Here is a 13,741-nt window from a genome sequence, read left to right as displayed (position 1 = left end):
TATATTAGGTATCTAACCAGGAGGTCATGACCCTGGTCTTCCTGTTCTCATCACATTATATTAGGTATCTAACCAGTAGGTCATGACCCTGTTCTCATCACATTATATTAGGTATCTAACCAGTAGGTCATGACCCTGTTCTCATCACATTATATTAGGTGTCTAACCAGTAGGTCATGACCCTGTTCTCATCACATTATATTAGGTATCTAACCAGGAGGTCATGACCCTGTTCTCATCACATTATATTAGGTATCTAACCAGTAGGTCATGACCCTGTTCTCATCACATTATATTAGGTATCTAACCAGTAGGTCATGACCCTGGTCGTCCTGTTCTCATCACATTATATTAGGTATCTAACCAGTAGGTCATGACCCTGGTCGTCCTGTTCTCATCACATTATATTAGGTATCTAACCAGTAGGTCATGACCCTGTTCTCATCACATTATATTATGTATCTAACCAGTAGGTCATGACCCTGGTCGTCCTGTTCTCATCACATTATATTAGGTATCTAACCAGTAGGTCATGACCCTGTTCTCATCACATTATATTAGGTATCTAACCAGTAGGTCATGACCCTGGTCGTCCTGTTCTCATCACATTATATTAGGTATCTAACCAGTAGGTCATGACCCTGTTCTCATCACATTATATTAGGTATCTAACCAGTAGGTCATGACCCTGTTCTCATCACATTATATTAGGTATCTAACCAGGAGGTCATGACCCTGGTCTTCCTGTTCTCATCACATTATATTAGGTATCTAACCAGTAGGTCATGACCCTGTTCTCATCACATTATATTAGGTGTCTAACCAGTAGGTCATGACCCTGTTCTCATCACATTATATTAGGTATCTAACCAGGAGGTCATGACCCTGTTCTCATCACATTATATTAGGTATCTAACCAGGAGGTCATGACCCTGGTCTTCCTGTTCTCATCACATTATATTAGGTATCTAACCAGTAGGTCATGACCCTGTTCTCATCACATTATATTAGGTATCTAACCAGTAGGTCATGACCCTGTTCTCATCACATTATATTAGGTATCTAACCAGTAGGTCATGACCCTGTTCTCATCACATTATATTAGGTATCTAACCAGTAGGTCATGACCCTGGTCGTCCTGTTCTCATCACATTATATTAGGTATCTAACCAGTAGGTCATGACCCTGTTCTCATCACATTATATTAGGTATCTAACCAGTAGGTCATGACCCTGTTCTCATCACATTATATTAGGTATCTAACCATGAGGTCATGACCCTGGTCGTCCTGTTCTCATCACATTATATTAGGTATCTAACCAGGAGGTCATGACCCTGGTCTTCCTGTTCTCATCACATTATATTAGGTATCTAACCAGTAGGTCATGACCCTGGTCTTCCTGTTCTCATCACATTATATTAGGTATCTAACCAGTAGGTCATGACCCTGTTCTCATCACATTATATTAGGTATCTAACCAGTAGGTCATGACCTTGTTCTTCCTGTTCTCATCACATTATATTAGGTGTCTGACCAGTAGGTCATGACCCTGTTCTCATCACATTATATTAGGTATCTAACCAGGAGGTCATGACCCTGTTCTCATCACATTATATTAGGTGTCTGACCAGTAGGTCATGACCCTGTTCTTCTTCTCTTTCATCCTCCGGTTCTCAGTAACGAGCGACTGGAGAACTACCAGATGAGACATTTCACCAAGGTGTTGTTGAATCCCCCTGGCCTTGGGACTCGCTGTATGGCAGGAACCCCTCTACAGTGAGTACCAGCCACTCCAGGTTGAAGACTGTGTTCTGACTAGTATTCTGAAATCTACTCTACTCACTATAAATCACCAAGTTCTCTGCTCACGTATTGTGTGTGTTCCTGTGATGTGTGCGCGCGTGTGTGTGTGCTTTGTCCATACAGAAACCTGCCCTGTGAGAACGAGACATTGGGCTGGGAGACACCTGCGGTTTCTTCAATAGCAAATAACATCCTGCAGAGCCCTGAGTGGCACCCGCTAAACCCCTCCCCTTCCTGCCAGTGCAGCACCAATAAGAAGCTGACTATGTTACCCATCTGTCCAATCGGAGCTGGGGGGCTACCCCCTATGCAGGTCAGTATACTGACTGTTCTCTGTGTCTACTGGATGTTTCTTATATGTTACAGCAGTAACCTGTCCTCCTGTAACCTGTCCTCCTGTAACCTGTCCTCCTGTAACCTGTCCTCCAGTAACCTGTCATCCAGTAACCTGTCCTCCAATAACCTAGACTCCAGTAATATGTCCTCCAGTAACCTGTGCTCCAGTAACCTGTGCTCCAGTAACCTGTGCTCCAGTAACCTATGCTCCAGTAACTTCTTCTCCATTAACTTGTCCTCCTGTAACCTGTCCTCCAGTAACCTGTCCTCCAGAAACCTGTTCTCCAATAACCTCTACTCCAGTAACCTCTCCTCCAGTAACCTGTCCTCCAGTAACCTCTCCTCCAGTAACCTGTCCTCCAGTAACCTCTCCTCCAGTAACTGTTCTCCAGTAACCTCCTCCAGTAACCAGTCCTCCAGTAACCTGTCCTCCAGTAACCTGTCCTCCAGTAGCCTCTCTTCCAGTAACCTGTCCTCCAGTAACCTGTCCTCCAGTAACCTGTCCTCCAGTAACCTGTCCTCCAGTAATCTCTCCTCCTGTAACCTGTCCTCCAGTAACCTCTCCTCCAGTAACCTGTCCTCCATTAACCTGTCCTCCAGAAACCTGTCCTCCTGTAACCTGTCATCCAGTAACCTGTCCTCCAATAACCTAGACTCCAGTAATATGTCCTCCAGTAACCTGTGCTCCAGTAACCTGTGCTCCAGTAACCTTTGCTCCAGGAACCTATGCTCCAGTAACTTCTTCTCCATTAACCTGTCCTCCTGTAACCTGTCCTCATTAACCTGTCCTCCAGTAACCTGTCCTCCAGAAACCTGTTCTCCAATAACCTCTACTCCAGTAACCTCTCCTCCAGTAACTTGTCCTTCAGTAACTTGTCCTCCAGTATCCGTTCTCCAGTAACTTCTCCTACAGTAACCTGTCCTCCAGTAACTTGTCCTCCAATAACCTGTCCTCCAGTAACCTGTCCTCCAGTAACTTGTACCTCCAGTAACATCTCCTCCAGTAATCTCTCCTCCAGTAACCTCTCCTCCAGTAACCTGTCCTCCAGTAACCTCTCCTCCAGTTACCTGTCCTCCAGTAACCTGTCACCCAGTAATCTGTCCTTCAGAAACCTGTCCTCCTGTAATCTGTCCTCCAGTAACCTCTCCTCCAGTACCCCTAGCCAGTCCAAACCTGTCCTCCAGTACCCCTTGCCAGCCCTAACCTCTCCTCCAGTACCCCTAGGCAGTTCAAACTTGTCCTCCAGTACCACTAGCCAGTCCTAACCTCTCCTCCAGTACCAAACACTGTTGTATTTCTGATATTGTGTTATCAAGCTGTTTTAATGTATCCAATGTGATGGTATACGTTATGTGTGATGTCTTTGCAGAGGAAAGAGGCTACGGGAGATATACTACTGGACCTGACTGATAGAAACATTACAGACTACCTGGTTAAAACCTACCCCAGCCTCATCAGACAAAGGTAAGGGGTCCATAACACCACCAGCTGAGATCATCTGTGTTATATGTGTTATATGTATCAGACAGATGTGGTAGAGTTACAGTCATCCATGTCAAACAGCAGAAGTCCTCTGATTATATGTTCATCTGTTACAGTCGTTGTATTGATTAATGTGACGACTGCTGCTCATCGAATGATTAACGGTTTATAATTACGTGATTAAATGAATCAGGTAATTATTAACTTCTTAACCGGGGGGCACCATGGGAAAGTTTGGTTTTATTGAGTTTCTATTTCCCAAATGAACTCAAAGAATATCAGAATATCGAATTTTACAACAGTCGCTAATTAATACATTTTCTCTACAGTCTCATTCTGAACATCGCATAATTCGTAAATCTGCACAAACTCCAGTCTCACCAAATAAGTCCGTACCACACCAATAGCTTGCTAACAAGCTAAAATGCTAATATAAGATACACATACACAAACACACAGTCAAGGCTATTGATTAGAACTTAGTACGACGAACAGGTCCCTAGCGGGCCAACACGATATGACACGTGTTACACAAAATGGGGACTTCAAAAGAGAGGGAGAGAGAGAGAGAGTGCACGAGAGAAAAACACACTTGGGTGCATTTGTCAGCTATGCTTATTTTAACCCTAACCTTGCCCCGAACTGCTGCTCTTATGGGTCAGAATAGAATGATGTAATTACGTGTTGAAGGTCTCCGACGGGGTGTCTCTGCGTGGAACGGTTTCCGACTTCTCTGATGACGGTCCGTCTTCGGTTACTGGGTGTAACTCTCTCTGTTTCTCCTCACGATGTCAGTGTCCTTTCTCTTAATAATGGTCTGTTTCCTCGCTCTGAAAAGGGGTTTTCGGAGAAGGGCTAATCAGCCATGTGGAAGGTTCCAGAGTGGGAAGGAAAACAGTGTAGACACACGATTCCTTGGAGAGTGGTGACCGGGTGGTCCTGCTTGAATTCACCCCCTTTAGATACAGCTACTCGTCTGTAGCATAGGTTGTTAAAAGGTTCCTTTGTCTTCTTCAACCTTGTGTTGCGTTTTGGGTTTGCTGATCACTCAGACCTTGGCTGCAGCTCAGGGTCACTTAGTCTAATGTGTACATTTTTAACTCACATGTTTTTTACCCTCGGGTCAGAAATGGGCGTTTCTACCTTTAGGGCAAGTTCTCTGGGCGTAACTAGTTACGAAGGCTGGAGGTCTGGATTTTACTCAGATCCAATTTATACAACTCACTTCACATTTCATCTTTACAAAAACATTCTTTTTGATCTGGAAATTTTCTACACAACGTACAGTATGCAAACACAAAGTACATATTAGGAAAACTCTTAAAGTTACAATGTTTTCGTTATAATGTCGTCCTTTAACTTTTAATAATATAACAAAAACAACGTTAATTTTCATATTCCATCTATCGTCATTAACACCATTGTGGCTGACGAAACCTATTGTCCCAAAGTCCATTTATTGCATGTTAATGTTCCGAGGCCGGTTCTCCATAGTGAGAGGACAAAGGAATTTTGTCTGCTGCCTTGAGATTTACAATGGGCGTGAGGTGTCATAAAATCCCCCCACATCAATACCTCTCGATCTCTTCCCCTCTAGTGGGTGTGAGAGATCTCTCTGTAGGATTGTGGTCCATTGAAAGCTGACCCGAGCAGGCCAGTCATGACACTGTCATCCATGTCAAACAGAAGTCATCTGATATGTTAATCTGTAAGTCATTTTATTATTTTGTTTTCCATTTCCAGTTTGAAGAGCAAATACTGGGTGAATGAACAAAGGTATGCTTTTATTTATTTTCTAAACATACCTCATAGCAAACTAAATATCAGTTTTAGTTTAGCTTATTTTTCATACACTGTTTCACCCTCTAGTAGAAATGATGATTCTTGTCTCAGGGGATTTTGTGTAATATGTCTGGATCCTCTTCAGGTCTGGAGGGTTGTCTGTTGGAGGCCTGTCTGTTGGAGGGTTGTCTGTTGGAGGCCTGTCTGTTGGAGGGTTGTCTGTTGAAGGGTTGTCTGTTGAAGGGTTGTCTGTTGAAGGGTTGTCTGTTGGAGGCCTGTCTGTTGGAGGCCTGTCTGTTGGAGGGTTGTCTGTTGGAGGCCTGTCTGTTGGAGGCCTGTCTGTTGGAGGCCTGTCTGTTGGAGGCCTGTCTGTTGGAGGCCTGTCTGTTGGAGGCCTGTCTGTTGGAGGCCTGTCTGTTGGAGGCCTGTCTGTTGGAGGCCTGTCTGTTGGAGGCCTGTCTGTTGGAGGCCTGTCTGTTGGAGGCCTGTCTGTTGGAGGCCTGTCTGTTGGAGGCCTGTCTGTTAGAAGGTTATCTGTTGGAGGCCTGTCTGTTGGAGGCCTGTCTGTTGGAGGCCTGTCTGTTGGAGGCCTGTCTGTTGGAGGCCTGTCTGTTGGAGGCCTGTCTGTTAGAAGGTTATCTGTTGGAGGCCTGTCTGTTGGAGGGTTGTCTGTTGGAGGCCTGTCTGTTGGAGGGTTGTCTGTTGGAGGCCTGTCTGTTGGAGGGTTGTCTATTGGAGGCCTGTCTGTTGGAGGGTTGTCTGTTGGAGGCCTGTCTGTTAGAAGGTTATCTGTTGGAGGCCTGTCTGTTGGAGGCCTGTCTGTTGGAGGCCTGTCTGTTGGAGGCCTGTCTGTTGGAGGGTTGTCTGTTGGAGGCCTGTCTGTTGGAGGGTTGTCTGTTGAGGCCTGTCTGTTGGAGGGTTGTCTATTGGAGGCCTGTCTGTTGGAGGGTTGTCTGTTGGAGGCCTGTCTGTTAGAAGGTTATCTGTTGGCGGCCTGTCTGTTGGAGGCCTATCTGTTGGTGGCCTGTCTGTTGGAGGCCTGTCTGTTGGAGGGTTGTCTGTTGGAGGCCTGTCTGTTGGAGGGTTGTCTGTTGAGGCCTGTCTGTTGGATGCCTGTCTGTTGGAGGCCTGTCTGTTGGATGCCTGTCTGTTGGAGGCCTGTCTGTTGGAGGCCTGTCTGTTGGAGGCCTGTCTGTTGGAGGCCTGTCTGTTGGAGGCCTGTCTGTTGGAGGGTTGTCTGTTGGAGGGTTGTCTGTTGGAGGGGTTCTCTGTTGGAGGGGTTGTCTGTTGGAGGGGTTGTCTGTTGGAGGGGTTGTCTGTTGGAGGGGTTGTCTGTTGGAGGGTTGTCTGTTGGAGGCCTGTCTGTTGGAGGGCTGTCTGTTGAGGCCTGTCTGTTGGAAGCCTGTCTGTTGGAGGCCTGTCTGTTGGAGGGTTGTCTGTTGGAGGGGTTGTCTGTTGGAGGGTTGTCTGTTGGAGGGTTGTCTGTTGGAGGGTTGTCTGTTGGAGGGTTGTCTGTTGGAGGGTTGTCTGTTGGAGGGTTGTCTGTTGGAGGGTTGTCTGTTGGAGGGTTGTCTGTTGGAGGGGTTGTCTGTTGGAGGGTTGTCTGTTGGAGGGTTGTCTGTTGGAGGGTTGTCTGTTGGAGGGGTTGTCTGTTGAGGCCTGTCTGTTGGAAGCCTGTCTGTTGGAAGCCTGTCTGTTGGAAGCCTGTCTGTTGGAGGGTTGTCTGTTGGAGGGGTTGTCTGTTGGAGGGGTTGTCTGTTGGAGGGTTGTCTTTTGGAGGCCTGTCTGTTGGAGGCCTGTCTGTTGGAGGCCTGTCTGTTGGAGGCCTGTCTGTTGGAGGCCTGTCTGTTGGAGGCCTGTCTGTTGGAGGCCTGTCTGTTGGAGGCCTGTCTGTTGGAGGCCTGTCTGTTGGAGGCCTGTCTGTTAGAAGGTTATCTGTTGGAGGCCTGTCTGTTGGAGGCCTGTCTGTTGGAGGCCTGTCTGTTGGAGGCCTGTCTGTTGGAAGCCTGTCTGTTGGAGGCCTGTCTGTTCGAAGGTTATCTGTTGGAGGCCTGCCTGTTGGAGGGTTGTCTGTTGGAGGGTTGTCTGTTGGAGGCCTGTCTGTTGGAGGGTTGTCTGTTGGAGGCCTGTCTGTTAGAAGGTTATCTGTTGGAGGCCTGTCTGTTGGAGGGTTGTCTATTGGAGGCCTGTCTGTTAGAAGGTTATCTGTTGGAGGCCTGTCTGTTGGAGGCCTATCTGTTGGTGGCCTGTCTGTTGGAGGCCTGTCTGTTGGAGGGTTGTCTGTTGGAGGCCTGTCTGTTGGAGGGTTGTCTGTTGGAGGCCTGTCTGTTGGAGGCCTGTCTGTTGGAGGCCTGTCTGTTGGAGGCCTGTCTGTTGGAGGCCTGTCTGTTGGAGGCCTGTCTGTTGGAGGGTTGTCTGTTGGAGGGGTTGTCTGTTGGAGGGTTGTCTGTTGGAGGGGTTGTCTGTTGGAGGGGTTGTCTGTTGGAAGCCTGTCTGTTGGAGGCCTGTCTGTTGGAGGCCTGTCTGTTGGAGAGTTGTCTGTTGGAGGCCTGTCTGTTGGAGGGTTGTCTGTTGGAGGCCTGTCTGTTGGAGGCCTGTCTGTTGGAGGCCTGTCTGTTGGAGGCCTGTCTGTTGGAGGCCTGTCTGTTGGAGGCCTGTCTGTTGGAGGGTTGTCTGTTGGAGGGGTTGTCTGTTGGAGGGTTGTCTGTTGGAGGGGTTGTCTGTTGGAAGCCTGTCTGTTGGAGGCCTGTCTGTTGGAGGCCTGTCTGTTGGAGAGTTGTCTGTTGGAGGCCTGTCTGTTGGAGGCCTGTCTGTTGGAGGCCTGTCTGTTGGAGGCCTGTCTGTTGGAGGCCTGTCTGTTGGAGGCCTGTCTGTTGGAGGGTTGTCTGTTGGAGGGTTGTCTGTTGGAGGCCTGTCTGTTGGAGGCCTGTCTGTTGGAGGCCTGTCTGTTGGAGGGTTGTCTGTTGGAGGGTTGTCTGTTGGAGGGTTGTCTGTTGGAGGGTTGTCTGTTGGAGGGTTGTCTGTTGGAGGCCTGTCTGTTGGAGGGGTTGTCTGTTGGAGAGTTGTCTGTTGGAGGGTTGTCTGTTGGAGGGTTGTCTGTTGGAGGGTTGTCTGTTGGAGGGGTTGTCTGTTGGAGGGGTTGTCTGTTGAGGCCTGTCTGTTGGAAGCCTGTCTGTTGGAAGCCTGTCTGTTGGAGGCCTGTCTGTTGGAGGGTTGTCTGTTGGAGGGGTTGTCTGTTGGAGGGTTGTCTGTTGGAGGGTTGTCTGTTGGAGGGTTGTCTGTTGGAGGGTTGTCTGTTGGAGGGGTTGTCTGTTGAGGCCTGTCTGTTGGAAGCCTGTCTGTTGGAGGCCTGTCTGTTGGAGGCCTGTCTGTTGGAGGGTTGTCTGTTGGAGGCCTGTCTGTTGGAGGGTTGTCTGTTGGAGGGTTGTCTGTTGGAGGGTTGTCTGTTGGAGGGTTGTCTGTTGGAGGCCTGTCTGTTGGAGGGGTTGTCTGTTGGAGGGGTTGTCTTTTGGAGGGGTTGTCTTTTGGAGGGTTGTCTGTTGGAGGGTTGTCTGTTGGAGGGTTGTCTGTTGAAGGGTTGTCTGTTGGAGGGGTTGTCTGTTGGAGGCCTGTCTTTTGGAGGAGTTGTCTGTTGGAGGGTTGCCTGTTGGAGGGTTGTGTGTATGACTGTGTTGTTGGTCCACAGGTATGGAGGCCTGTCTGTTGGAGGTCAGCTGCCCATACTGGAAGTCAGCCCTAAACAGATCCAGGATACCCTCTCTCAACTGATGAAGATGCTCAACGTTACTGGGGTACTGATCACTACATACCTGGCCTAGTGGGTCAGGGCTCTGGAGCACAGGAGGCTGGTGGCACCGTCATTGGGGAGGAAGGGCTCATAGTAATGTCTGGAGTGGAATTAAAGGAATGATATCAAACACATCTTCCATTCCATTCACTCCATTCCAGACATTATTATGAGCTGTCCTCCCTTTCACCCACCTCCTGGGCTCTGGAGTGATGGAGCGTGCATCAGTAGAAGTAGTGGTAGGAATTAAGTGAGTGAGATTTACAGTTGGCTCAGTTACACAATATTTTTTTATAATTCCGGCAGGGTCCCTACACAAAGCTGTCGCTGCAGGAGATTGGACCTTTCCTCAGATACATGGAAAGTGAATACAATGTCAAAGTAAGTTAGTTACTGGCTGTCATATACCTCTGAATCACAGTATGATATTATCATGTTACCTGAGACATTATATTGAAAAACAGTACACTGATATTATTTTTATTGAAATGTTTTATTTGTATTTGTTTTGTTATGTACACTACTGTTCAAAAGTTTGGGGTCACTTAGAAATGTCATTGTTTTTGAAAGAGAAGAACATTGTTTGTCTAATAAAATAACATCAAATTGATCAGAAATACAGTGTAGATATTGTTAGGGTTTTGCGGGTACTATTTAATGAAGCTGCCAGTTGAGGACTTGTGAGGTGCCTGTTTCTCAACTAGACACTCTAATGTACTTGTCCTCTTGCCCAGTTGTGCACCGGGGCCTCCCACTCCTCTTTCTATTCTGGTTAGAGCCAGTTTGCGCTGTTCTGTGAAGGGAGTAGTACACAACGTTGTTCGAGATCTTCAGTTTCTTGGCAATTTCTCGCATGGAATAGCCTTCATTTCTCAGAACAAGAATAGACTGACGAGTTTCAGAAGAAAGTTATTTGTTTCTGGCCATTTTGAGCCTGTAATCGAACCCACAAATGCTTATGCTCCAGATACTCAACTAGTCTAAAGAAGGCCAGTTTTATTGCTTCTTTAATCAGGACAACAGTTTTCAGCTGTGCTAACATAATTACAAAAGGGTTTTCTAATGATCAATTAGCCTTTTAAAATGATAAACTTGGATTAGCTAACACAACGTGCCATTGGAACACAGGAGTGATGGTTGCTGATAATGGGCCTCTGTACACCAATGTAGATATTCCATAAAAAATCTGCTGTTTCCAGCTACAATAGTTATTTATAACATTAACTTCTACATCATCACAATCCCGGATCCGGGAGCACCCCCATCAGTAAAAAAGCTGACTAGCATAGCCTAGCATAGCGTCACAAGTAAATACTAGCATCTAAATATCATTAAATCACAAGTCCAAGACACCAGATGAAAGATACACATCTTGTGAATCCAGCCATCATTTCTGATTTTTAAAATGTTTTACAGGGAAGACACAATATGTATTTCTATTAGCTAACCACGATAGCAAAAGACACAACTTTTTTCCCCCACCATTTTTTTCCTGCATAGGTAGCTATCACAATTTCGACCAAATAAAGATATAAATAGTCACTAACCAAGAAACAACTTCATCAGATGACAGTCTGATAACATATTCATTGTATAGCATATGTTTTGTTAGAAAAATGTGCATATTTCAGGTATAAATCATAGTTTTACATTGCAGCCACCATCACAACTCTCACCAAAGCAACTAGAATAACTACAGAGACCAACGTGAATTACCTAAATACTCATCATAAAACATTTATGAAAAATACACAGCGTACAGCAAATGACAGACAAAGATCTTGTGAATCCAGCCAATATTTCAGATTTTTTAAGTGTTTTACAGCGAAAACACAATATAGCATTATATTAGCTTACTACAATAGCCAACCACACAACAGCATTGATTCAAGCCAACAATAGCGATAACGAATAAACCAGCAAAAGATATAAATTTTTTCACTAACCTTCTCAAACTTCTTCAGATGACAGTCCTATAACATCATATTACACAATACATATAGAGTTTGTTCGAAAATGTGCATATTTAGCGGCACAAATCGTGGTTATACAATGAGAATAGTAGCCAAGCTGCCAACAAAATGTCGGGAGAAATCTTGGGAGAGGCACCTAATCTAATCATTAACTAATCATAAACTTGACAAAAAAATACAGGTTGGACAGCAAATGAAAGATACATTAGTTCTTAATGCAACCGCTGTGTTAGATTTTTAAAATTAACGTTACTACGACATACAGCGTGCGTTAAAGCGAGACCGCAACGAAATTAATGGCGGAATAGGAGTTTTACATTTTTCAACAGAACAACGAATTAACATCATAAATAGTTCTTACTTTTTGATGAGCTTTCATCAGAATCTTGGGCAAGTTGTCCTTTGTCCAAAAGAATCGTTGCTCGGTTGTAGATTGTCGCCTTCAACTTTGGAATTAGCAGTAAACATTAGCCATGTGACGAAGACGTGCCCAACTCACTATAACGCAGCACTAAGAAAATTCCGAAAATCGCAATATACTGATATAAAATGATATAACTCGGTTTAAAATAACTACATTATGACGTTCTTAACACCTATATCGAATAAAATCAGAGCCGGATATATCTAAGGCCTATAACGAGAGCTTTCCAGAACGCCATCCTGAGGTCTGTCTTGCGTCATGGCGAATGTTGAAAAGAGTGCACCCCACGTTCCAAGACCCTTTATATGGCCTCAGATCTGCCTAGCAACTCCATTCCAATTCTCACTATTTGCTGACATCTAGGGGAAGGCGTGTGCAGTGCATGTCGACCAATAGAAGACATGCAAATTAATAAACTGACCCCAGAACAGCCTGTCTGATTTCAGATTTCTCACTTCCTCACAGGAAAATTGCTCCAACTTGAGTTCTGTTTTACTCACAGATATAATTCAAATGGTTTTAGAAACTAGAGAGTGTTTTCTATCCAATAGTAATAATAATATGCATATTGTACGAGCAAGAATTGAGTACGAGGCAGTTTAATTTGGGAACAACATTTTTACAAAGTGAAAACAGCACCCCCTATTTAACAATGTCTACACTGTATTTCTGATCAATTTGATGATATTTTAATGGCCAAAAAAAAGAAGTCTTTTCTTTCAAAAACAAGGACATTTCAAAGTGACCCCAAACTTTTGAATGGTAGTGTATATGACTCCATATTTCAGAATTTAACAAAAAAACATCATAAATTGAACATGCCTCTAATCCCATCCAGGTCATTTTTTTAAAATACAAAACTTGTTATATATTGAACGCACCTCTGCTCCCCAAACCAGGTCTGGTACAACAACAAAGGCTGGCACGCCATGGTGGCCTTCATGAATGTGGCCAACAACGCCATTCTGAGGGCCCACCTGCCTCGTAACGTTGACCCCATGCAGTACGGCATCACAGCCATCAACCACCCCCTCAACCTCACCAAGGAACAGCTGTCTGAAGTCACTGTGTAAGTTACACTGGTTCCCTCTTTTTAAAACAATACAGGAACTAATCACAGGCTTGTGCCGATTCAACGCCACGTTCTTCATCCCTTCAGGGGTCATGAACAGGATTTTTCCAGTTCATACATTGTGCCTTAGAGCCTTTTAGGGGCGGCAGGTAGCCTGGCGGGTAGGAACGTTGGGCCAGTAACCAAAAGGTTGCTGGATCGAATCCCCGAGCTGACAAGGTACAAGTCTGTCGTTCTGCCCCTGAGCAAGGCAGTTAACCCACTGTTCCTCGGGCGCCAATGATGTGGATGTCGATTAAGACAGCCCCCCCCCCACCTCTCTTATTCAGAGAGGTTGGTTTAAATGCGGAAGACACATTTCAGTTGAATACATTCAGTTGTACAACTAACTAGGCATCCCCTTTCCCCTATAGCTTGTGGGCTTTGTGTTGAATATGTTGAAAATGTCTGTAAGTCATCTCCTCTCCCAGAATATCTTCCTTCTACTATGTGTCTGTCTCTCTGTGTCCCTGTCTGTCACCTAGGGTGACCATCTCTCTGTTATCTAACCTGTCTGTCCTCTAGAGTGACCATCTAACCTGTCTCTCTCTCCTCTCCCAGGTTGAAGACATCAGTAGACCCGGTGACAGCTGTCTGTTATCTAACCTGTCTGTCTCTCCTCTCCCAGGTTGAAGACATCAGTAGACGCAGTGACAGCTATCTGTGTGATCTTTGCCATGTCCTTCATCCCAGCCTCGTTTGTCCTCTACCTGATCCAGGAGAGAGTAACCAAGGCTAAACACCTCCAGTTCGTCAGCGGGGTCAGCCCCCTTGTCTACTGGTTAGCCAACTTCTTCTGGGATATGGTATGTCTTTTAATCAATCAATAAACTGTTATTTATGAAGCCCTTTTTTATATCGTTATTAGTGACAAAAGTGCTTTACAGTAACCTGAACTAGACCCACAAAAGAGTAAGTCACAGTTACAGGAAGAAACCTGGAGAGGAACTAGACTCTTATGTAGCATGTTGTTCTCTCATGTTTCTAGAGCATGGAATTCAAATCAAATTTTTTGTCACGTGCTGAATACATCAGGTGTAG

At 45.5% G+C, this 13,741-nt stretch overlaps 1 protein-coding gene across 1 annotated transcript in view; it reads left to right on the top strand.

The window, feature by feature from the left end:
- Window positions 1–1,678: 1,678 nt before the first annotated feature.
- Window positions 1,679–13,741, top strand: part of LOC120041689 (retinal-specific phospholipid-transporting ATPase ABCA4-like) — a gene marked incomplete at its 5' end in the record, with an annotated part of 44,177 nt that continues 32,114 nt past the window's right edge. Inside the window, 8 exons of the mRNA XM_038986553.1 lie at window positions 1,679–1,777; window positions 1,928–2,117; window positions 3,511–3,605; window positions 5,367–5,399; window positions 9,091–9,196; window positions 9,499–9,573; window positions 12,489–12,658; window positions 13,329–13,506. Of these exons, the coding sequence (XP_038842481.1) occupies window positions 1,679–1,777; window positions 1,928–2,117; window positions 3,511–3,605; window positions 5,367–5,399; window positions 9,091–9,196; window positions 9,499–9,573; window positions 12,489–12,658; window positions 13,329–13,506 (946 nt within the window). The remainder of the gene's footprint in view (window positions 1,778–1,927; window positions 2,118–3,510; window positions 3,606–5,366; window positions 5,400–9,090; window positions 9,197–9,498; window positions 9,574–12,488; window positions 12,659–13,328; window positions 13,507–13,741) is intronic.

Source organism: Salvelinus namaycush, unplaced genomic scaffold, assembly GCF_016432855.1.
Source record: "Salvelinus namaycush isolate Seneca unplaced genomic scaffold, SaNama_1.0 Scaffold507, whole genome shotgun sequence".
Classification (NCBI taxonomy): Eukaryota; Metazoa; Chordata; class Actinopteri; order Salmoniformes; family Salmonidae; genus Salvelinus; species Salvelinus namaycush.
The sequence above is the reverse complement of the archived record's forward strand: the minus strand, read 5'-3'. Positions and strand labels throughout refer to the sequence as shown.